The sequence below is a fragment of the Protomyctophum parallelum genome, assembly GCF_964188405.1.
Source record: "Protomyctophum parallelum genome assembly, chromosome: 9".
Classification (NCBI taxonomy): Eukaryota; Metazoa; Chordata; class Actinopteri; order Myctophiformes; family Myctophidae; genus Protomyctophum; species Protomyctophum parallelum.
In genome coordinates, this window is record NC_139706.1 from 17,492,988 (window position 1) to 17,517,433 (window position 24,446).

The window sequence follows — 24,446 nt, forward strand, 5'->3', positions numbered from 1 at the left end:
CCCAATATGATATGTTATACAGCTTTTGTAGAAATAATAGACCTAATGTTCAAATACTTTAAAACATTTTCCAAATCTCTCTCTCTCTCTCTCTATATATATATATATAGATATATGTGTTTAACATTTTGGGAAAAATACCCAATTTCTGTAAGTTCAACACCGAGACCAATCTTCCTTGGTGCCCAGCCCACCTATCCTGTCCGTCCTCCGTCCCGTCCCGTCCCGTCCCGTCCCGTCCCCCCCCCCTACACACACACACACACACAAGCCACACTGGCACACTTTACACCTGACCTCAGAAAATTCCTGATGCATAACATTAGCATTACAATAATGTATTGTTATAGTACCGTACGACACGTGTTACTTTAGGATGGTTTCGGGTTTAACATCCATACATATTTTTTTTTAAATCTAGTGATTAAATTAGAGTGAATAAATGGAAGATTGGAGCCGTGGGTCCATGGGCCGCGCAGTTATCGCGAGGCTTGATCAGCTGTTTGGTCTGTTTTTAGAGTGTTGGGACGGCAACACGTGGGGGAAGAGAGAGAGAGAGATATTAGACAGTGGCTGCGTGGGACACGTTGGACTTGGGAGAACAGACTCGGGCCCGGAATCCTTAACATTAGCAATCACTTGACTCAATTTCACCGTGGCGGCGTTGAGGACACTAACATTCAGTAAGTAACCTGGTGGAGTGAAGGTACCAAGTTTACGTTAACTAAACATTGTAGCCGGGGGGGGGGGGGGGGGGGGGGACGGCAATAACACACATATAGTTTACACAACCGGTAGCAATGTTGCAAAGACACGTGTAGAATGTCCACCCACAAGAACCCGCTACACTGTCTAATCAAACCGATTCAACATGTTCAAAAATATCCTTGTCATTGTGCTTCATCATAACGCGATCAGCCCAACCAACAGCAGCGGGGTAGCCATGGTTAGCCTACTCCAGTTAGCAGCCCGCTGCTGCTATCCCGTTCCCGTTGTACAATGGTGGCTTTAGGCAAGGAGTGTGTGTTCCACACAGCAGCAGCAGCGCCGCGTCTGTCGGGTCTACTCTACACGGTTTGACGGCGAGGCGGTTTTTGGATCTCGCATTTAACTGTGACACGAGTGATCATGAATAGCTAGAAATCCTAAGGAATTGGAGTAAGCGAGCAGAACGGAACGGCAGTGCTGTCTGTCGTGTGACAGCCCGAGCTAACAACTAAACAGGCTATATGAGACTTAAGGTCCGACAGCAGGAGGCCCAGGTAGGTCGCAGAACACAGTTAGCTCTATATGTGACCACGCAGAACGCCCATGGGTCTCTGCTGCGACAGCTGTGCGCAACTCATGACCTCTCATTGCGTGCAATGATTTTAAAAGCACATTTTGTTCCGTGCAGAGAAAGCTGACATGGGAATATCTAACCGCTTTTAGTAAGTTAGTGTTATCGGTATGGCCGCCGCAGTACGTGTGTCCTGGCTGGACTGTCAAACTGCTAACTAACATAACCTTAATTAGAACAAGAGGGCTTCCGTCACCCAGGCAGTTGGAACTTGGGGGAGAGGGATCGCACAATGCGCCCAGTTGACACGCACCCGCACGCCCTTTTTATTGTCATTTAGTTATCTTTTGATGACACCGCAGCGGCTAACAGGGTCCATATAATGTCATCTTGCTGGCTGCTGCGGCCTAGCCAGTATAGCCACCATGCTGCTCATTACGCACCGTGTAGGTCACACACACACACACACACACACACACACACACACACACAGCTAGCAAGTTGTCGTCATGGACGGCATGCCTCTTATTATTCTACAACATGGAAACACCGCACAACAATGACGTCCTCCGGCAGTAGAAAGGCCGTGCATTGGATGTCAGACACGCCGTGTTGTTTTGGCCGTGCAGTTGGGTAGAGACAGTGGATCATGTGGATAAACCACTTGCCCCTTCGAGTTGGAGCTGCTTATCGTTATTACATGTAGATACATACTGTACGTACTGTACGGTAGCCTATGCTGTGTAATGACACAGGGCCAATAGCATTAGCGTCCAAAGTTGGTCATGTTGTAGCGGTGGTTGTTCATCGAGAAAAGAAAAAAACTCGCGGCGAATTTGGTAAATCATTGGCAGATTCAAGATGCATGGCAGAACAATATTTGTGTTTGCTTCTTTCACCACCCATCCCCCGACGACCCCCCCCCCCCGACAGTCAGTTTTAATACTGGATTAATGCTAGTCTGATAGCCAACGGTAGCAGTCATGATACAAGCGACAGACAGACAGCACGTTGCAATGAGTCTGGCTATCTGTTCTGCAGGGTGGAGGAGTGATATACTCTCTCATATCAAAGGGACGCTGAGGTTGCTTCGTATTCCAAATACAGCAACCGCTGACTGGAATAAGCAGCTTACACAGACTGGCTATTGGGCCATGCACACCGTCCGTGTTTACAGCGTTGTGTTTCTACATGTAAAGCAAATACACATACCCTTCGGGTATCTATCTAACCCTTCCAAGGTCAGTAGCCTACAGTCAGCAAGCAACCAACCAACACCGGCCGATTCACTCTAGCAGAGCTACAGTCTGTCACACTCACACATGCACCTGGGTCAGGGTCAGAGTCAGACTCAGGAGGACTGACTGGCACACATGCACCCGAGTCAGGCCTGCTGCTTTCTTGCCTGAAAGTCGTGTCACTGGGAGAGAAGCCAGCCAACTTAATGTGGGCGTTAGAGCCTCTATTCTTCTAACCTTGCTGAAGGTGAATGTCGTAAACAACACGGTACGTGTGTGTGCACGCCACTGATATGGAAGTGAAAGTAATTATCTGCATTAATCGGAGCCTAACTTTCTTTTTTATGAGTGTTACAAATATATTTGACCGCTTGTATTTGCACCCAGTCTTATGTAAATAAGTTCCAGCCAGCTAATGCAAGTCTTCCCTACCTTTTTTCTTCTTTTCCCCCCATTGTTTGACAAATTATTTTTAGTTCATTGACTACGTACACCACCACATGTGCAATGTCACAACAGCCTCTCCTTAGCTCTCATTCTCATCCCAAGTAAGTGAAACTAACATTACATAGTTGTGGAGGAGAGTGCAGGACTTGCAAAAGTCCCAGATTGACACTTATGTCCAAGAGGCTTGCGTTTTTGTTTATGGTATAGGTCAGGGGTTTTCAACTGATTGTGAACGAGGGACCACCACCATGACTTAGAATCAACCTGGGGACCACTATTGTGTTGGGTGGGGATATGGGCTAAGATTAGTGATTTTGTAAGTTAACACTGGCTATGCATCCCATGTGTATGTATACTGTACATCCCACTGTTTCTCAACCGTTGACTACTACTGGTAAAATGTCCTAATAATAATGAATGACTCAACCAGACAATCCGGTGCACTTCCCCCTTCTTGAGAATCTAACTCCCTTTTTCTGTTGAATTTCTTGACCTCCAACTTGTCAGTAAATGACTACATGGATGGACTCATCATAGGTCACCAGGTCATTCACTTCACGGTTTCTCAACTAGTGGAAACATTTAAAACAAATCAACAAATCCTACATTACTAAATGAATGGTCAGGGACCACATGCAATACCTCCACGGACCACCAGTGGTCCACGGACCACCTGTTGAAAACCCATGGTATAGGTAGCTCTGGTCCATGAAGACATTATTGGAGCTATGGACCAGACTGAGTTAACTTATGGCTGTGTGTTTGTCACTGAGGCCTAATACAGTATTGCAGGCCGTGGGCCTGTGGTAGGTTGCTGGGTAGGAAGGGAGAGCAAAGAGAGATGTGGTGGGGGGAGTTGAGGACCAGGCCACTGCGTGAGACTTCTGATTTACCCTACTGTAATCCCCTCACCTCAGCCTTGTCCCAATGATTTCCTTATCCCGCCACAACAGTGACCTGGAAAGGGCCAGCCCCTCGGGGTCAGAATACAACAAAGCACCTCCTCCGTTGTGAAATCATGAAGGTGGTTGTTTTAATAGTCTTTTTTTAATAGTTTTTTTTGGCAGGCCTGCGCATTGTATGGGCGTGCTGCTTTTGTGGCTAGCTTAGGTGTTGATTATTTAACACATTAGAGAACCGTACACCCTCAATAGTAATCTCTCCCTCTTGTATTTTAAAACAAGAAACTTGTGGAGCATGATCGAGTGTGCAGACGTTATTTTCTTAAGATATTTTAGACTGTTTGTCCTTTTGTTTGGATGCTCCTTCTTTGTTTACCTCATTTACTTGGTATTTTAAAACACAGATGTTTCTTTGTTACTTAAAGTAGAAATGGATTGACTGTTTGCAATCTCAAAACCAGCCATATAATATTCATACCGATACCGTGTTTGAGAAATTCAAGGCATAACCTTATATTGTTTTGTTTAGTTTAAAGTCAGCGGTACTATTTTTCATGCAAGTTTCAAATTCGACAACGCAAGTGAAGTACTAGCTACAAGTTAACATTGACTCTCACTTTGCATGAAATGCATTCCTTAGACTTTATATTCAGACGAAGCGTGCCTGCTCAATCATGAACATCATCTCTTGCCTCAACAGGGCTGGTTTACCATTCGTGGTCTTCTACCTAACCTGTTCTAATCGTGCATCATTCATCACTTGAGCCTCTTAGGTGGAAAGCTTAATCCTGGTGAAACAGCAGCCCTCGATGAGGTTCTTCCACTGCTACATACTCTGAGAGTATGTAGATGTTGTGTGTAGTAGAGTCTTGGCAGCATAATGGTAGGGTGATCAGATCCAAACTGTTCATTTGAGGGACAGAAGTATCGCTTGTTTGAAAGTGGGGCGGGGTTTAGCAACGTATTACTTAAGTTGCTTGCAATTCAATGCCTAGATGTCATATTCGACCGTAGGCCTAATATTGCCTATCGTTTTGTTATGAAACCCAATTTGTTTTTAAAGTGCTAATTTTGGTCATGGGTGGTAGGCTATGGCCGACTTGGTACTGTAGCCTAGGCCCTAGGGGATATTTCTCATGTTATTATAACGGGCTTAAAAATACATCTTGCAGGAAAAGAGACAACGAGAGTGCTTTACAACAGAAAGCCAACTATTAGGGGGCCATTTGAACACTGACTGCCAGTCACAATGTGAGACACGGTGTCAATTTGTGGGACGCCTGAAAAGTCTTGGAAATGAGTGACTCACTGTCCCATGCAGAGGGGGTCACCCCCAAATTAGTGCCTGTATTTGGCTGTAGCCATGCATATTTCAACACGGCGTCGGTGACCACAGAAAGGTGCTGGAAGTTGCATCACAGTTAACCCCTTTTGGTGTTTTAAACATTATGTTATAATTTAGCTATTGAAAAAATAGCAGATCTACAAGCTCGAGCTTGTAGTTCTGCTATTTTTTTTAAAAATCGTGAAAATGTGGCGCAAATCCTGACAGAAAACTGTCAGGATTTAGAAGACATTTAATATTTTTTTTACGTCGGGCCTAAATGGGTTAAGTAAAGTTAGTTACTGTCACCTATTGTTTTAGGCAATGATATGACTGAAGACTTTACATTTAATTAGCTCCATGTGCTGTATGTTACATTTGATCCATCAGTAAGACCGTGCAATCTGATGATGTTTCACTCTGCAGTGCAGGGCAGGACAGCCAGACAGTCAAGCCTGTAGAGGTCAAAAGTCCAGGTTTATTTTGCACACACACACATGCTGTAGTCAGTGTAGTGTATGTGTGTCCGGGATCAGGTGCTAGTGGAAGTCCTGACTGCCACAAGAGTGCGACGTGAGGGAGTCACCCATGTGACGCATTCCTCCCTTGTAAAGGCCGGGTCGTGCAGGTCCGTTAAGGAAAGGCATGTTTGGACTTCCTTTTTTAACATGGAGAGGGAGTCCTCTCTATCCAATCAGCAGAGCACTGTTCTGTGCTGTTCTGGGCATGCTCTGTAGGATGGCTGGAGGTTAAGGCATTACCCCACCCCACCACCACCCCTGCACTACAGCTGACACAGTTAACACAACAGTTGCCTACTGGGGGAAAAAAGGCACTTTCTCTGTTCTGATCCCCCAACAACGACGACAAAAGACACCCCTTCATACGGACTTCTTTTTTTTTTTTTTTTTGGTTGGTCTTATGTTTCCATCGGGCTGTAAGCTATTTTTAAATGGCCTTATGTGAACTTAAAACAGTCAGGTTTCCAACAAGGCTGTGAATTTTGAAGTTTGAGTATTCTTATTTTTATTTATTTTCATGAATTTATTATAATTTTTTAAGTAAGTGTAGAAATGTCACAATCGACATGCTAACTATTACAATGATAAACGTGGCCTGGTTGAGTGCAGTTCAAGACGGTTTTGGCTCTTTGAGACAAAGCTATGGTTAAACCAGCTAAAACATAGTACTTAAATGTATTATTCAGTTTTACTATTAACTGCAATTCGTTTTATTTATCTGTTTCAGCCAAGTTTAAGTCTCTTTCACAACCTAGTACTTTGCAGTGTAGCTATGTCAAATTCACTCTGTCCTGTTCGGTGCAGCGGCAGAAATGGTTAACAGTAACTCTGTAGTCCGTGGGCCCCATGTCCCATTGCCTGGACACTGGGGATAAATTAACGCTACAGACACTTTGAATTAAGCATGAGGTTATGTATAATGTATTAAAACTTTGGACTAAATCGTTTAAAGGGCCCGTTTCTGACAAGCTTACCACCGGTCATCACAGAGACTAGTTTTCTGCCCACACCATTTGTTTGTCGGAGCTGTGTGTGAACACGTCTAATGAATTTGAGACCTTGTTGAAAGTGACACACCCTGCCAATTCCCTCGATGAGGTCTGCACTGCACTCCCATGTGAAATGTACTGTAAATGACTCCATAGAGCTACAGTGTCCTGAGGTGATCTAGTCTGACGGCTGGCAGACCTGCCGGTCTGGACATCCCATTCCCCAGACCCTCTGGACTATACTGCAGTTAGTGCAGTCATCATGTTGGACAGATGACTAATGTACAATGCAACTCGTTTCAAAGGTTTTCCTCATGGCCTACTATGGATGTCCAATTAGATAAGTCTTAGGGCTGTATTTTGCGTGTCTTAAGTACCAGGTCTTATTCCCTAACTTGAGTAAACTAAAGATCTGGAGCCGTGATCAATGCTCTTTGGCCACTCAGAATAGCCAAATGGCATTGATCAGTGTAGTGATGCATGCAAAATACAGCCCTTAGTGTCTACAGGAACAAGTCTGTTTACCAATGAAATGCCAAAGCATAAGGTTTAAGCAAACACATAACCACTTAAACTCTAAGTGGGTAAGTACTACTATTTCTGGACTAGTCAAGTCTTTACTTGTTTGGTCTTCATTAGCAAAGACTTGACCATTAGCAAATTTCAGTAGCGTTCCCTTGCTTGGCTTTCTTTCTATTATTTATTACAAATAAATGATGCTTAATATAATTATCCACAATAATTGAGATCATGATTCTCACACTATTCTCATTTTTCCATAAATATTTATAAAAAAAAAAAAAAAAGTAAACAAAACCTTAAGGGTAACTAAAATGTATTGGACAGCCCACTAGTGCAGCATGATTCTTCACAAAATGAGATTGCATACAGTAGGTGGCTGAATCTAGATCTCCATCTTTTTTTTCGATTACCGGTAATTGTTCAGCACGAGACGGGAGTGCCCAAAATGTCACATCCGCACAATGACTAAGGACCAATAGAAACATTGAAAGCCAATCGAAAATCCACCAGAAGGACATCTGGAATGAAAAGGGTCTCACCCTCAGGAAGTTTTGTTATTAACGGTGATGAGATGACAGGTAGCCTAGCTGTCATTTCCTCAGGTAGCCTACATTGCAGTATGATATGATCCATATATCCTATTGCATCCTATTGTGTCTTTCAGCATAAGCACCACTGAGGAGACCTGTCTCTTCCTCCTGACACTAGCTGGATTGCTGTTACAGAACGCTGTGTAGAAAACAATGTACTGTAAACTATAATTATGTCCTCTCCTCTGTCCACGCTAACATTATGAATCAGTAATTCTGGTCTCTAAACTGCCTTCCCCTGGTCAGCTGGGGGTGCCTGATGGAGGGGAAGCGTGTTTCTTCCATGCACTACGTCCTACCAGGGAAACTAGTCTTCAACAAAGTAGCTGCAGTGCCTATGTCAGGAAGAAGAGTTTTGGTCACCTGTGGTCACCTGTCACCTGTCACCTAACCTGTGGTCACCTGTGGTCACTTGTCACCTGTGGTCACCTGTGGTCACCTGTCACCTGTGGCTACACATGTCAACAGATTTACTAATGTAATCTAAATGGACCATTATGGTTAAAATAGCGCTGAGGGTTTTACTGTGTAGCTCCCTCCTGTTGTAAATGTGCTGCTTTTAATAGCTTCTGATATTCATTTATGTTTTACTTGTTTTAAACTGTCTCGCTGTAGGTTTGAAGTGGGTGGATAGGTTAGGGTTTGGCTGGCTTGTGTGAAAATCTCTACCACGATGTGCCATTATCTAATATTATCTCAAATTGCGTCGATACACTAAGGCGCGATTCATACTCCTATTTTTAGAGCCGAATAAAAGTCGGTTCGGCTCTGTAGAGCCTACAATGTGATGTCATTTGAGGTTCGGGGGGGGGGGGTGGGTACCGTCCTAAAGTCGACTCTTCGGTGCTACTGAAAATGTATGACGAGCCGAAATCATTTCGTCACTACAGCGGTAAAATAGGAGTATGAATCGGCCCTTAGTAAGTGCTATGCTCAGAGCTGTACATGGAATTCACTAAAGCATGCTCTATAAACATCATGGATGAATTAATGGCTGTTGGATTATGATTTTGGTAAGTTCATATCTATAGAAAATATATTGGTGTCCTTACCAGTGGAATATTAGTATCTGGGTATGCACCATTGTTCAATGGCACAGTCCTTGATATAAGGATTAATTTGTTAAAGGACCACTTTTCAACCTATCTTCATATACCTGTAATTGGTCCTTAATACTAATAATCATGATAAAATACCACAATTCTTTTCTACTCAGTTTGTGTCATAAGAGGACCCTTCAGAAACCAGTGTCCACCAGTGACATCATTGTTAGGCAGATCTTTCTTTAAACGAGATAAATATATATATTTAGATTATGGTGAGAACGATGGCTTTCTTTATTGCATTGCAAATTTTCAGTAATGGAAAGCCTGCATTTTTAATTGGCTTGGATTTCCCATTGATGATGTCACTGGTGGACAGGTTTCTGATCTGCCCACAGCCCTCCTATGAGACAGACTGAGTAGAAGAAAAATATGTAATTTTTAGTGAGGACCAATTATATGAAGATGGGTTGAAAAGTGGTGAAGTGGACCTTTTAATGTAGCGTTCTTTGTCGAGTATGGCGACAAGGAATCTGTAAGAAATGGCACAGGGGTTGACACTAATGGCACTATGGAGCGGACAGCGGAGCGCGCTGCAGAGGTATTTAAGAAAGTCCAGTCTGAGTGAAATTCACATCGGACAATGAACCTAACGGCCCGTTGGCCCGGCCCTGGGCCTGGGCCTGTTGGTCAGGGACAGAAACGGCCCTGGGCCTGGGCCTGTTGGTCAGGGACAGAAACGGCCCGGCCCTGGGCCTGGGCCTGTTGGTCAGGGACAGAAACGGCCCGTGGGCCCGGCCCTGGGCCTGGGCCTGTTGGTCAGGGACAGAAACGGCCCGTGGGCCCGGCCCTGGGCCTGGGCCTGTTGGTCAGGGACAGAAACGGCCCGGGCCCGGCCCTGGGCCTGGGCCTGTTGGTCAGGGACAGAAACGGCCCGTGGGCCCGGCCCTGGGCCTGGGCCTGTTGGTCAGGGACAGAAACGGCCCGTGGGCCCGGCCCTGGGCCTGGGCCTGTTGGTCAGGGACAGAAACGGCCCGGGCCCGGCCTGCGACGGTGCTTGCAGGGCTCTAGGTCACAGTGTAGCCAACCCTATGGTGACGTTGAGGTTGTGCCATGGCTCCCCCTAGTACTGTATTACACTATGGCATGGCTCCCCCTAGTGACCATGTATGGTACGTGCACTGCACGCTCCAGTGCCATGTGCACAACCCTGTGGTTACAGACTGGGCCAATGGGCTCTATATGCATACACTGCGCTTTGGGCCTAGAGTTCTCAAACTCTGCCCGAACCGGACCCGACCCGACGTTTTAGGGCCAGGCTGGGCCTAAATTGTATGCTAAAATCAGTAGGGCCAGGCCGGGCCTCGGGCCTGATTAGTTAGGGCCGGGCCTTAATTTTCGGGCCCGATGAGAACTCTACTTGGGCCCCTTGGCTTCCCTACTTGGTGTTACCGATGACGCTAATTAAGGCTCTGTTCTATTCTGGTCAGAGTCCAGCATTCACACATTCACACTGTACGCCAGGGAGGAGTACAGTACAGCACCACTCACTTCCTTGTCTTGTGGTTATTTGCCTTGTATGACCCTTTTATGACCTATCCAGATACAAAAATCATACTGTGGCGTGGCGCTGGTCATGAATGTGTGATGGCCCGCCACACACTAATGCATATAGGGGCAACACTGGAGTTGGGGTGCTGCTATTGTGCATGTTGGCTCACTAGAGAGAGAAACACTCTTGCTACATTAGTGGGTCTCTATTCTCTAAGGCCCCATTAACGCTGGCAGCCAAATGTGACGGGTCCAATCTGGTCACTTGCATATGAAGTGTGAACAGTTTGGCAACACAGGCCGATGGGTGTCTGGATGGGTCTATTTCACTGGAAGCGGTTTGCTGGTTTTGCGGACTTGCAAATGCGTGGCCATTTGAAAACGCCGTTCCCACAGGGAGGGGGAGGGGCTGCCAAATTGCCAGTGTGTATATCTTTTTTCTTTTTTTTTTCAGCAGCTAGACTGGGCAATAGCTCCATTGACTGGGCCAAGGCCCGGGCGGCCCAATGGAACCTATGCTTCTGTGTTAAACCGAGCCAGTATCTTTAATACTTAGTGAGTGGTGATGAGGAGAGACGGGAGATATTGAGACAGCAGGTGATGTCTGTAGGCTTACAGTGTTGTTGCTGAACCAGCTACAACTACGTGCTCCCAAAATGTAGAATGTTCAACTTCAAAGAACTTTATTTTTCCTTTCGGAAACTTATTTTGTGCAGTGGTCAACAAGACAACAAGAAATCACAGTACACACATACAGTACACCGTTGCTATATAAAAGACCACAAAAACAACTTTTTAAGAGAGACTACTTAAAAGCACAATATATTAAAACAATCTGTTCTACAAGTACTAATTGAAAATCTAAATATATACTGTATGCAACCTATGCCTTCACTATAGTCCATCAGGCGTTCAAGAGTCTGATGGAGGTGGGCACAAAGCTAGCTGAGCCCCTTTTAGTGAGTTTTGATGCTCTGTATCACCGGCCTGAGGGCATTTAGTTCCTAGTGGTTATGGAGGGTGTGTGTGTGTTGTTGTCCTCAACTATTTGAGAGGCCTTCTTTATTGCCTGTTTTTTATGGAGTGACTCCTGGTCCCTTAGTCCCAATGTTCTTGCCGCTGATCCTAACCACCCTGTCGAGAGGGTTCCGTTGCAGCTGGCTCCTCTCCTCCATCAGCAAAATAAAATTTATTCCATTTAAGTCGATGGAAAGTTGGGAACTTGGCCTGACTTGACACTTGATTATATTACCCCTTTAGTAAACCTTTTCATGGCGGACTTGGTTTTCCATTGCTAGTTTCAACTCTTCGTTCACACGGCATGATATGCATTTTTGTAAATGATGGTCCCCTTAATAATGTAAACGAGCCCCCTAGGGGATTTTCCTGTTTTGCTTATAGCATAATATTTGACTGTACTGCCTCCCATTTTCAACCCGTCTTCATAGAACTGCTCCTCACTAATGCTCATGTGTCTGTAACGAAGGAGGAAGTCGAGCGTGGAATTACATGGACGAGCATTTGTGAATGCACTACGTTGAATGTTGAATAGTCTTTGTTGTTAACCCATTCTGGGTGGGAACCCGTTTTGGTGTTAGCATCATGTTATGCTTTAGCTATTGAAAAATAGCAGATCTACAAGCTCATAGTGCACCGCCGAGTGGCGCGCTACGATCTTGTAGGTTTGCTATTTTTGAAAAATCGAAGACATTTTTAGAATCTGATCTCGGGTCAGAATGGGTTAAACTAACATGGTTTTCTTTGTGTGTGTCTCCTCCATTTTAGGTGTAGCTGCTAGGGTCCTGTGGAGATGCCGCTGAGGTTCCGCTCTGTTGTCCCCTACACGCTGCCTGGTGTCCTGGCGCTAATAGGTTGGTGGTGGTACATCTCGCGCAAGAAAGAGCGAAGCATCAGCCACGACACTGCAGAAGAGACTCCCCCCGCCATGGGCCTCTTGACCTCCCCGACGGCCGGCAGCAACGGCCTGGTGGTGGAGAAAGGCCCCATATCCCCGACAATCGACACAACCCCCAGCAGCACCCAGCCGCAGGCTGGTAGAGACAGACCTCAGTGTGTCAAAGAGCAGAGGTCCACGGAACAGGAGGTCATTGCCCAGGTTCATATCCAAGCCACTAAGACGTCACCTACACAGGACCAGTGTTTTGAAATAGAAGTCCTGCTCAATGACAAAGTCCGAACGGACCTCGGAAATCACATCAAGACTGCAGACGCCAGCCGAGTGCCACCTAGCATAGAGGAGCTCCAATCCTGTCGGGTACCAGATAAAGACAGCAAGGACCTAGATAAAGGTGCATTACCTACCACGGTAACGCAGCATGAGAAAGGCGTAGTTCAAGAGCCCGTCTCCGCTCTAGAATGTAGAGCAGAAGCGGCCTTCTCGTCCTGTCGGTCACCCCAAGTCGTCCGTCTCACGGCAACGGGCCTCACTAACGCAGCGAGGCCGGAGCCAGAGGGTGAGATTGCGACGCAAGAGTTGTCCGTGCGCTGTGCAGCCCAGCCCATCAAAGATCCACATGCCGCCATCACCACCACCACCAAAGATGAGAATGTCTTTTCTCCAGCCACCCTGGCCAAGGCCCAAGAAGAGGACTCCACGCCCAAGTCCCCCACATCGACGCAAAGCTCCTATCACCATGTCCTAACCAGCACACCCATCTCTCTAACTCCAGCCACAGCCTCTGCGGTCGCCCAGTTGCCAGTCCAAGAAGAGGATTCCCTGGTGTCCCAAGGGCAGCAGGAGGAGAGCGGTGCACGCAGCGAGGAACAGGAGTTGGAACAACTCGCCGCCGGCCTGATCACCGAGGTGATCTCGGCGGCCACGCAAGAAGTCCTCGGCGCCCTGAGGTGCCAGACGGACACAGACGGCAGCCAACCCGGCTGCACCAACGGTACACCACTGGCCAATGGTGGGCCATGCTCTCAACAGCAACAGCCAATCACGAGGGAAATAGTGGCGGAACAGCACTCGCTCTTACAGGGAGGTCCCTCTCCGATCGGCCCCGACTTGAGAGAGAGCCAGTGGGAAGAACAAGGGCTGCCTAACGGATGCGCCTCTGCACTAGTTTGGGAGCCCGCTGAAGTTTGCCATCGGGACAGCGAAGAGGATAATGTACAGAGTAGCCGTTCGCCCGCGAGCTCACACCAAGCGGCGCAGGGCGCAACAACCACGCTGCCAGTCCTCCTCGGCAGACTGGAGGGAGACGAGGGGTCGGCAGAGGACTCGGCCTGCAGCACTTTCCACTCCTCGGAGGGTGTCAGCAACAGGAACCTTCAGACCAGCGTGCCTGAGAATCAGGTGGATTTGATACGGGTTAAAGACATGTCGGAGGCGCCCCTGCTGCTGCCTCAGCTCTCGGCTGAGGCCGCCTCGGAGGCGGCGGCGGTGGCCTTGACGGGGGAGGGGCACGGCATCGACGCCGTGTGTGAGATGAAGAGGCTCAACGAGGTGGGCTTACGGAACGGAGCGCACGCCCCGAGCGAGACGGAGACCGACCAGTCCGGAGGTGAGACCTGTGATTGAGACCTTGTATGCTTATAATAGAGGGTATGTGCATGCATGAAGTGAATGGCAGATCGAGTGGCAAAGTGAGTGACAAAGTGAATTTAATGTTGTTTAAAGTCATTTAATGGAATTGGATGACACTCGCATACCCTCTATTGGTGTATCATGTTACAGGGGTTGACACTCAGAGAGGCACTTTCCCCCTCGGTGCAAGTACAGGTCATGTTCTACTTGGCCCAAAGGTCATGCCCACTTGCCCCGAAAAGTAAATTTATACATTTATCAAATTTGAATTACTGTTCATTTTAACACTTTAACAAAAAAAAAATTCTGCTGCTGTCCAATAAAAAATGTCAAACCTCATATTTTTAAGTGTAGCACAAGTGTAAACGGCATATTATAGGTAAACGGTGCTCTTTATTTTACATTCCACAGAGCAGAAGACGGAGCGCTCTGTTCACGTTCAGGTCTTTTACACTTGATATCTTGTGTTGTGTTTATTGACGTTTGCGTCCCTCTCAAATGAGCACTTGCCTGGTCGGCGGGCAACCTGAAAGTAAACTCCACCTGCCCGAAAGTGTCAAGACCTGATATTGGTGTAAAATATGCCCAGGGCACAACTGGCCTAGAATTCTGAAAAGTTTTACACATTTGATCCTGCTTTAAAAGGAACCCTGGCTAATATGACAAATATGGCTTAAAACATTATACGTGCCCTCTATAACTAAAATTAAAAACACTTATATTTTATTTCTTTTATAAATGGAGAATCTTTCACTCAATAGGAACTGCTCCTGTCGCAAGTTGATGATGTCATATGCCCATGTGTGGTCCAGCCCTATGGAATGCACAAGCTAATACAAAAGTATTTAAAATATTGCTTTGATTCTCATATTACCCTTAGGAAGCATAAAGTTGGTTTTTATTAGCATATGCACTCCATACATTCCATAGGGCTAGACCACATGGACATATGGCATCATCAACTTGCGACAGGAGCAGCTCCTATTGAGTGGAAGATTCTCTATGGAAAAAATACAATATTTAAGGTGTTTTTTTTTGTTTTTTTTTAGTTGTAGAGGGCAAGTATAATGTTTTAAGGCATATTTGTCTTATTAGCCAGGGATCCTTTTAAGGTATTTTCAAAATTCAAACTACTGTTGTCTTCATCAGAATTTAGCAGAGATTTTGGGTGCGTTCGGAAATGCGCCCTGAACGCACTGGTGTGCTCTCTTGTCGTTCGTTTATTCAGTGCACTCGGTGCGTTGTCGTTGAAAATCCAGTGCGCTGCGCACCGGGTGTGCCCCAGTGCCCGCACTGAATGACCCTACCCTGAAGCTGCGGGGGTGTCCGGTGTCGGCGGTGTGAAATGCGTCACAGCTGTGGTCGTTCGTAAATAAGGCACACTGTGACGTCACCGCCCACCACACTCAACAATCTGACCAACACATTCCTGGTGCGCATTTCCGGATGCACCCTTTAACTCATTTAGACAGGGAAGCCCTTTTCGTTGTTAGACCTTTCAATCTGGGAACCCCTTTTTGAAACATTAGCTGTTGAGATATATATATATACCGGTGTGTGTATATATAAAAAAAAAAATTGTTGTTTTTTTCCCCTCAAAAGTTATGTCAGGATTTAGCCCCCTCCACACAATTAACTGTCACTGTCATTATGTTTGTAGTTGGCATCAAAGCCATAGTTTTAAAATAGAAGCTTTATTTAAGGTAGACCTAGTCAATACTAGTCATGTATGTTAATCATTTGTCGTTTTACAGTGTCGCAGAAGCTTCAGTGAGAGAAGCTCACTTTAATAATGCTGAAATACCACAACCTCTACATCATACATAGGGCTGCAAATGTTTCGCTATTAACCCATTTTGGGCGGGAACCCCTTTTGGTGTTAGCATTATGTTTTGCTTTAGCTATTGAAAAATCGAAGAACGACTGACATAGAAACCTAGCTTTTTCAGAAAACTGTCAGGATGTAGAAGACAGTTTTAGAATCTGATCTCAGGTCAAAATGGCTTAATCTGTTTGCACTATGAATGTATTTCTATTATCATTATTCATACACCGATTGAACACGAGTCTGCGGTTTATCCACCTGGTTTTGTGATGTCCCACTTTGGCTGGTGGGCTCTGATTGCTCACCCACAACTCTGGAGTGAATGAAATCTAAACGTGCCAGATCAATCTGACATATTCTGAGGCTTATTGTGTTTCATACAGTGTTGATTTCGTCGACTAAAACTAAGACTACCTTTTTCCACTGACGAAGACTAAATGAAAACTAAGCTATGATGACTAAAACTAAGACTAAATATACTGACAATTTCGTCGTCAAATAAAAACTAGACAATTTCTTTTAGGAAGGGACTAGTGGACAAGAGATCCAGTATTCATTCAGTCATTTAACACTTGAACACTTGCTGAAAATGGCCGACGCGTTGTGAGCTTGTAGATCAGCTATTGTGTAAAATATGTCATTACGACGTCATCAAGGCCCGCCACAACACATTTTAGTCGACTAAAACTGTAGATTTAGTCGACTAAAATCTTATGATATTTAGTCGACTAAAACTAGACTACATTCCAGGTGACTAAAATGTGACTAAAACTAAATGAACTATTCAAGAGACTATGACTAAAACAGAAATGTGCTGTCAAGAACAACACTGGTTTCATAGCTGTGGCAGATTAGTCTGATTTCCTAGGCTAGCTAGCTTTTGCCTCGAACCTTGCCTAAGGCATTCTACAGTAGTCCTCATGCTCCCTGAAGCCACCACACACACACATTTATTTGTATTTTTATACATATAATCAGGCCCCCCCCCCCCCCCCCCAAAACGGCCCCCAGGTTGAGAACCCCTGCTCTAGCTAGCACTGGCTTCAGGCCAACATATCAACAACGATGAAGTTAGTTGGTGTGACAGAAGAGGAGGCAGATGATTCGCTGTGGCGACCCCCTGGAGGGAAAAGCATCCCATGGGTGTTCGGAGATGTTCTTTCGTCTTTTTATCTGAGGGCAGACTTGTGATGCCATGAAAAGGGTTTAGAGAGGGCATCCAAATGTGTTATAATTATCTATCCGTCCATCCAGTGTCTCTCTTAGAAGTCATTTAAATGCTTATAATATATATTTGTAAAGCCTCTGTTTATGCACCAAACCCCTATATTCTGCAATACGCTTAATTAACTGCCGGTGTGTGTCCGGTCTTGTTGAGGTGACTGATGTTAATGAGTGAATGACTCTTGTGTGTGTGTGTGTGTGTGTGTGTGTGTGTGACCAGGTTCTGATGTCAACAGTATGGACTCTGTGGACAGTGGCTGCACTATGGGGGCTGGGGACAGCTTGAGCAGTCAGACAACTGGCCAGGGTTCAGAGGTCATCATTTGGGACATTGAGGTGCCAAAGGTGAGCATTAAGAACCACAGAGAAATAATTTCCATTTTGCGTCAAAACCTTCCCATTGTGGAATTTGTTTTGATCCTACTGCCAGAAAAAAGATGGTCCTCGTTATTGACACTTTTAACGTAACTTTTCGAAAGCACTTATCGAAGCCGGTTGTCACATTGTGGCTACTTCCCATATAGTTAGGTAAAGTTAGCTTAAAGGACAACTTTAGTTTTTTTCAACCAAGGTTCATGTTTTAGGTTGTTATTAGAGAAACTAAAAGGTGAGTGTTCATTTTCTTTCATTTGCTGCTTTCTTCCGTTTTAGGGATTTTAGCAGTTTTTGACAGGGGCGGGGGCATTTGAGCATGGGGCTAAATTTGTATTTTTTAACAATTTTATGGTGATTTATTTTTTTATGGTTTACTATAGTCCTAATAAACGCCAGGAAATTACATCTGGCCACAAAAGATCACAGGATCTATTGAATGTGACAAACTGACATATTGAGCCTATACACACAGTATAAGCCTTCCCCCAGTAGGCTACCTTCACATTCAGTAGATCCTGTGATCTTCTGTGGCCAGATGTAATTTCCTGACGTTTATTAGGACTATAGTAAACCATAAAAAAATAAATCACCATAAAAACCAAACCATTGTGTTAAAAAATACATATTTAGACCCATGCTCGAATGCCCCCTGTCAAAAACAGCTAAATTCCCTAAAACGAAAGAAAGCAGCAAATGAAAAAAGATTAACACTCATCTTTTACTTTATCTAATAACAAACTAAAACATGAACCTTGGTTGAAAAAAAATAAAGTTGTCCTTTAAGTTGTGGCAAATCTGCAAAAAAAAATGCTTACCACTAGCTTTCTTCTCAGATGTGTTCATACAGGTGTCTACTATAACAGAAAAATGTGTTCCAGCCCAACTCCCTTGGGAGAATTTGTGACAGCTGCTGAAAGTCGGGGTACCATTATCAACCAATATAAGGCAAAGAATTCCAAATTACATTATACTTTAAGTAGCATGTGACATGTCAAACTAGGGGGTTTTCATCATGTTGAATCCATTCCAAGCATGAGTTTTGCATGAAAATACTCCTTGGGCCAAATTCGGGCATTTTTAGGCAAGGGAGTGTTTTTTGTGCAAAACTAATGCTTGCAATGGATTCAGAATTTTGAAAACCCCCTAGTTTGACATGTCACATGCTACTTAAAGTATAATGAAATTTGGATATTATTTTTGTCTTAGATTGGTTGATAATGGTACCCCAACTTTCAGCAGCTGTCACAAAGTTTCCCAAGGGAGTTGGGTTGGAACAAATGTCTCGGACAGTAGACACCTTTTATGGACACATCTGTGAAGAAAGCTAGTGGTAAGCATTTTTTTTGCAGATTTGCCACAACTTAAGCTAACTTTACCTAACTGATACTAGGGTTTGAGTGTACTGTGTACAGACCCTTATTGGACATAATTTGCCGTATGATTGAGTCTTGATGGACCAGCTGCAGAAATAGTCATATTCAAGCCTCAGTGGTGCCACTGTTAGACTTCTGGAGTCGAGTTTGATTCCCAGGCCCTGCTTAAGGAACTGCATAAATCAAGTCAATGGAGTCTTGTCTGTGTCTGTCCAGTGAGCCTATCGCATAATTAATCATTTACCAAGGCGAGGTGAGGCCTGCAGATGGGACAGAGATCAAGGGCAAAGATTACCACCTTGAGTGGAGCTGATCACGCCACTGTCCCCTGCTCCCACGAAATGATTAAGTAGTTCTATTTTAATAGAGCGCACGTTAGATTTCTCTGCAGGATTTACAATAACTTTTCTCCAAACATGGGACCAGTGGAAGGGAAGCCAAGCCCTCCACATATGTGCTCTGGTGAGGGTTGAAATTAAGGATGTTGTAGGTCACAGTGAACACATTAGGGGTAAATTAATGATTGATCTGATCATTGATTACTATTTTTTGTTTTACTAGATTATAGTAATCTTAATAATCAGTTAAGTGATGAATTATGTAAACCTAATTCATGTGCAATTTACAAAATCTACACGACGTGTTGTAGCCTATTGCCGGTTAGTTTTGTTTGACCACTTCAAATGCTCTTTTAACCGATTTCGGGCGGAAACCCCTTTTGGTGTTTTAACCAAACTTTAGCTATTGAAAAATAGCAGATCTATAAGCTCATAGCACTGCACAGAGTGCCGCGCTATGAGTTTGTAGGTCTGCTATTTTAGAAAAATCGTGAAAACGTGGTGCAAATCTTTGAATATATATTCTTTCACATAGCGAATGTTTTTGTTTGCTTCTGGGGGTCCCTGGAACAATATATTTTCAGATGGGGGTCGCCCTACACGTACATATAATTCTACATAATTATAATCCTTGACATGAAAATGTTTGAGAACCACTGATATAGAAACATGGGTTTTTCAGAAAACTTAGAAGAGATTTGTGAATCGTCCTCAGGTCTTAATCTTCCGGAAAATATAATGATCTCAGTTATTTCATAAAAGTAAAGTTTTAAACATTCAATTCCATAATTTGATATGGCTACCAAAACATAATTTGACATGGCTGTGTTTGGGGCCGAATGACTGCTTACATTTAACATCAAATGTCTATTCCCTGGAAATGTTTCTGCTTCTCAACAGCATCTGGTTGGACGGTTAATTGGGAAGCAGGGACGATACGTGAGTTTCTTGAAGCAAAACTCTGGAGCAAAAATCTACATTTCCACCTTGCCTTACACACAAGAGTTCCAGATCTGTCACATAGAAGGTGAGAGGAAAAATCTGCCCTTCGTTTTCCAACACTAATCTTTGTCTTTGTTATCTTACCATGGAATAACATTTTTTTTTTGTCTGAAGCTTTCTATGTGAATACAATTTGACATTCATGACACCTTGGGTCTTCATCTACGGCTTGTTCAGTCGTAACCTACAACTGAACCTGTTCTCACACTGAGTGAATTTGGTTTCAATGATTCTCTGTAGACATTTTTAAAGCTCAACTCAAGACTCACCTCTTTACTCTTGCTTTTAGTTGAGTTTTTAACATCTCTGTTCTGACTTGATTTGCTGTGTGCTTTGTTCTTCCTCCATCTATGTTTTTATGCTTTTCTTTTGTATGCTCTGTACCATTGTTTTATCTTTCTAACTGCTTGCCTGCTTACTGTGTTTGCCCTGTGAAGCACTTTGAGTTGCATTTATGTATAGTATGAAAGGTGCTATACAAATAAAAGTTTATTATTATTATTATTATTATTATTATTAGGTGCAGCGTACAGTTGCGGCATACACGAAAGGGAGCAGATCATTTCCGCGCCCGATGTAGCCCGGTTCTTACACACCAGTGTTTTTAAATAAGGGTCAGAGTAAATGGTTTTCATTTGTTTTGTTGTTTTTAACCATCCAGGCACCCAGCAGCAGGTTGACAAAGCTCTGTCGTTGATTGGGAAGAAGTTTAAAGACTTGGATTTGACCAACCTGTATGCCCCTCCACCCCCGCCCCTCACCTTACCCTCGCTGCCCATGACATCCTGGGTAAGGCTGCTTGCCACTCCACAACACCACACCACCATGAAATATATGGACTTTCCTTTCCTTTCTTCCATATCGGTAAAAAAGAATCTGCGAATTGAAGACTAACCTGACCCAGGAAAACCTAACCCAGTTAAGTTGCAAAATGAGAGGAATTAGATTTGCCTTCACGGATTACGACATGATCGTGAGCTCAATATTGGCCATGTCAACCATTCTAATGTACATGCCATGTAATAACCAAATAATCAAGGGCCTTCAATATGACTACGGTACACATTCCACTCCAAATCATATTATCCAACTGATTATTCATCCTTTTAAAGGTAACATCCCCCTAAAGCAGCCACGATACCAAGCTTGAGAGACTGATGTGAAATTCTCTAGCAGGGCATGTTAAGTGTGTTTGTTATGGATTTGGTCTCTCTCCAGCTGATGCTTCCCAGCGGCGTGACGGTGGAGGTCATCGTGGTGAACATCGTGTCGGCCGGCCATGTGTTCGTCCAGCAGCACACTCACCCCACCTACCACGCCCTGCGCAGCCTGGACCAGCAGATGCTGTTCTGTTACTCCCAGCCGGGCACGCCTGCCCTGCCCTCGCCAGCAGGTAAAGGGAGCCATGAATGAATGCCATGTCTCTGGGCCCGTGGCGCAGCGGTCCAGGCACCTTGGCCGGTATAGTCCGATAGTCTGGCAGTGTGCCGCTGGTTCGACTCCCGATCCCGACGGCATTTACTGCCCCATTTCCTGTCAGCCTACTGTCTGTCCCTCCTATAAAAAATATAAAATAAAGGCGAAACCGCAAAAAAATGCCATGACTGTGTCTTTCAAACAGAATGACACGGTGAGACCGCCACGCACCGCTTTCAGTGCACCCCGTAGTTTTGTTATTAAAAAAAACAAAACATTCAAATAATACACACATCCATAAATTCACATTTTAGATACCTTGTATCTTTCATAATTATTGGCGACCCGTAGGTCGCGGGATAACTGAAAACCTATCCGTCAGTCAGGTCACACCTGACCATATATGGTTGTCGGTCCATTACGCCTCGTGACATCGCGCCTCGTGACATGGCGGATGCGTGCACGCGCCCTCGCCCTCCGGGCGTCTTACTGGTAGTAAACATTAGAGCAGCGTTCCCCAATTAATTTTCCTCAAGGGCCATATTTTGACTACGGTACCAGGCTGGGGGCCGAGTCGGCACGCACAAGGTCGAGGTCTTGCCCTGAAATTAATGTTCAGGGCAAGACCCCATTTGAAATGGACCCCCAGTTTGACATGCAGAAGCTACTGACCCCAATTTAATGCCATTTATACCCCCCCCCCCAAAAAAAACCCTGCATTAGAGGATGCACACAAGATGCCGTTTATTGGTAAGAACTTAACTGTGTGTGTGTGTGTGTGTGTGTGTGTGTGTGTGTGTGTGTGTGTGTGTGTGTGTGTGTGTGTGTGTGTGTGTGTGTGTGTGTGTGTGTGTGTGTGTGTGTGTGTGTGTGTGTGTGTGTGTGTGTGTGTGTGTGTGTGTGTGTGTGTGTGTGTGTGTGTGTGTGTGTGTGTGTGTGCGCGCGCGCGCATCAGTGGGTGTGATCTGTGCAGCTCCAGCATTAGAAGGAGCCTGGTGGAGAGCCCAGGTCATCACTTTCTACAAAGAGACCAACGAGGTTGAGATCAGATACGTGGACTACGGAGGCTACGACAGAGTCAAGATTGATACGTTACGGCAGATAAGGTAAACCACCCACCCCCACAACTCCGTCACACACAAGACGATCTGAGAAATCTGGAAATATCCAGAAGATGGACTCAAATGTATGCCTAAATGGGTTTCGTTTAGTGATCGAGTGGTTATATATTTTTCAATGGCCAGAGAAACTAGTTCCTTTCCAGCGAAAGTCTGCAATGTAACGCGGTTTTACAATTTATTCAATGTTGCAGTTTTCACCGTGCACTTATTTGCATGACATCTTGGTTATTGACGCTGTGTATATTAAAGACCAGCAGATTCTATTCTGTCGGTTTGTTTGTCAAATTGTTTAGATTTTTGTTTAGTTCTCCCATAGCCTCTGCTCTGTCGGTTGACCATGCGTTTTGAAATTCTGCGCCCTCTTGTGTTCAGTCTAGGGATGGGTCCTAGAACCTCGTACTGAACTGAACATGCTTTGGTACCGGGTACCCATTAAAATAATTCAGCTACAAATGTATTTATTTATTTATTTAACAGCTAAATCTGTTATAACACTGTTGTAATGAGATGTATATAGAGTAGATGCGTGTCTCTGTAACAATGGAGGAGACGCCTGCTGTCGCTGCTCCGAGCCGAGCACAGCTCTGCATTCTCAAGTTAGTCTCAGCTACTTAAGTAGGAAGAAAAGAATGAAATACAACCTTGTAACCAAGCTTTGCTGTTTTCATCCTGAATTAACCAAACTAAATCCACATGTCGTTCAGAGGGTAACGTTACTTGACCTAACTAAATAATTAACATCAGCTGTAAACGATCGCCTCGATAAGCGGAACCGCTATCGGACTCGCAAAAATCCAAACGATACTCATCCCTATAGTTACAATTTAGGCATTTAGCAGACGCTCTTAATCCAGAGCGACTTATATTTAGCAAGAACAAAAAGCATGGCAATACATCACATACATAAAAATAAGTAGTTACCAGTCTCAAAGTTGCGACGCCATCTTTGGCTGGAAAAACTCACTCTTTCTGTTTGTTTATTTCATAGGTCGGACTTTGTAACTTTGCCGTTCCAAGGGGCTGAGGTATTACTTGATAACATCGCCCCACTTCCAGGTAGACGTGCCATCCTTTGTATTCATATATATATATATATAGAGAGAGAGATTTTTGTGTGATTCAGTTTAAGCGGCTATACATTTAACATCTGTCAACAGACTCACTTTGTAACTTATGTGCTCACAAGGCCCACCTGTTGTCTTAACATGTGGAATAACTCCCCTTCACAACAGGAGAGGATAGGTTTTCGACGGAGGCCAGCACAGCGCTGGAGGAGATGACCAGAGGAGTACCACTGCTTGCACAGGTAAACCCCAGCCGTTCACCACTGAGCACGCCTGTACAACACGGTCAAGGTCATCAATTTGTTGACTTGGCATTTTGCTCTTTCTCCTTGTGAAGGTCTCAAACTACGATAACAACACGGGCCTCCCATTGGTTCAGCTGTGGAACATGGTAGGAGATGAGGTATGTGTTTTTGGAGTGCTCCTGCAATGGTCCTCGGTATCAACCTCAAGAGTGCGATTCTGGAAGTAAATGTCCCATTCATTTTCTCCAATCCGCGGCCTGGATTTCTTTCAAAATAGCAGCTCGGGGTGCCATGCAGATATCAAGGTTCAAGGAGTTTCTATCCCATATTCCATACAAGTACAGAACGAAATTTGATTACCTAGGTCCTGGTCGGGCATAAAATAAGTAAAATACAATACGTCTAGATAAAAAACCTATAGTATCCACTGATATTGCACATGCCCATAAAAAGCAGCAGCACTAAAAACTAAAATCCTAATATTTTTCTTTCGTTTAATATCCATAAAAA

General features: G+C 44.6%; 1 protein-coding gene across 2 annotated transcripts in view; it reads left to right on the top strand.

The window, feature by feature from the left end:
• Positions 1-550: 550 nt before the first annotated feature.
• akap1b (A kinase (PRKA) anchor protein 1b) overlaps positions 551-24,446 on the top strand; it is a 28,284-nt gene continuing 4,388 nt past the window's right edge. The window contains exons 1-10 of one of the 2 annotated variants that reach the window (XM_083773875.1): positions 551-683; positions 12,192-13,930; positions 17,223-17,347; positions 19,989-20,115; positions 20,752-20,879; positions 21,309-21,483; positions 22,462-22,612; positions 23,616-23,683; positions 23,860-23,933; positions 24,029-24,094. In XM_083773875.1, coding sequence (XP_083630001.1) covers positions 12,217-13,930; positions 17,223-17,347; positions 19,989-20,115; positions 20,752-20,879; positions 21,309-21,483; positions 22,462-22,612; positions 23,616-23,683; positions 23,860-23,933; positions 24,029-24,094 — 2,628 coding nt within the window. In that variant the 5' untranslated portion in view covers positions 551-683; positions 12,192-12,216. Of the gene's footprint in view, positions 684-1,034; positions 1,263-12,191; positions 13,931-17,222; positions 17,348-19,988; positions 20,116-20,751; positions 20,880-21,308; positions 21,484-22,461; positions 22,613-23,615; positions 23,684-23,859; positions 23,934-24,028; positions 24,095-24,446 lie in introns of those variants that run through there. The other variant, XM_083773876.1, reaches the window with a different exon arrangement.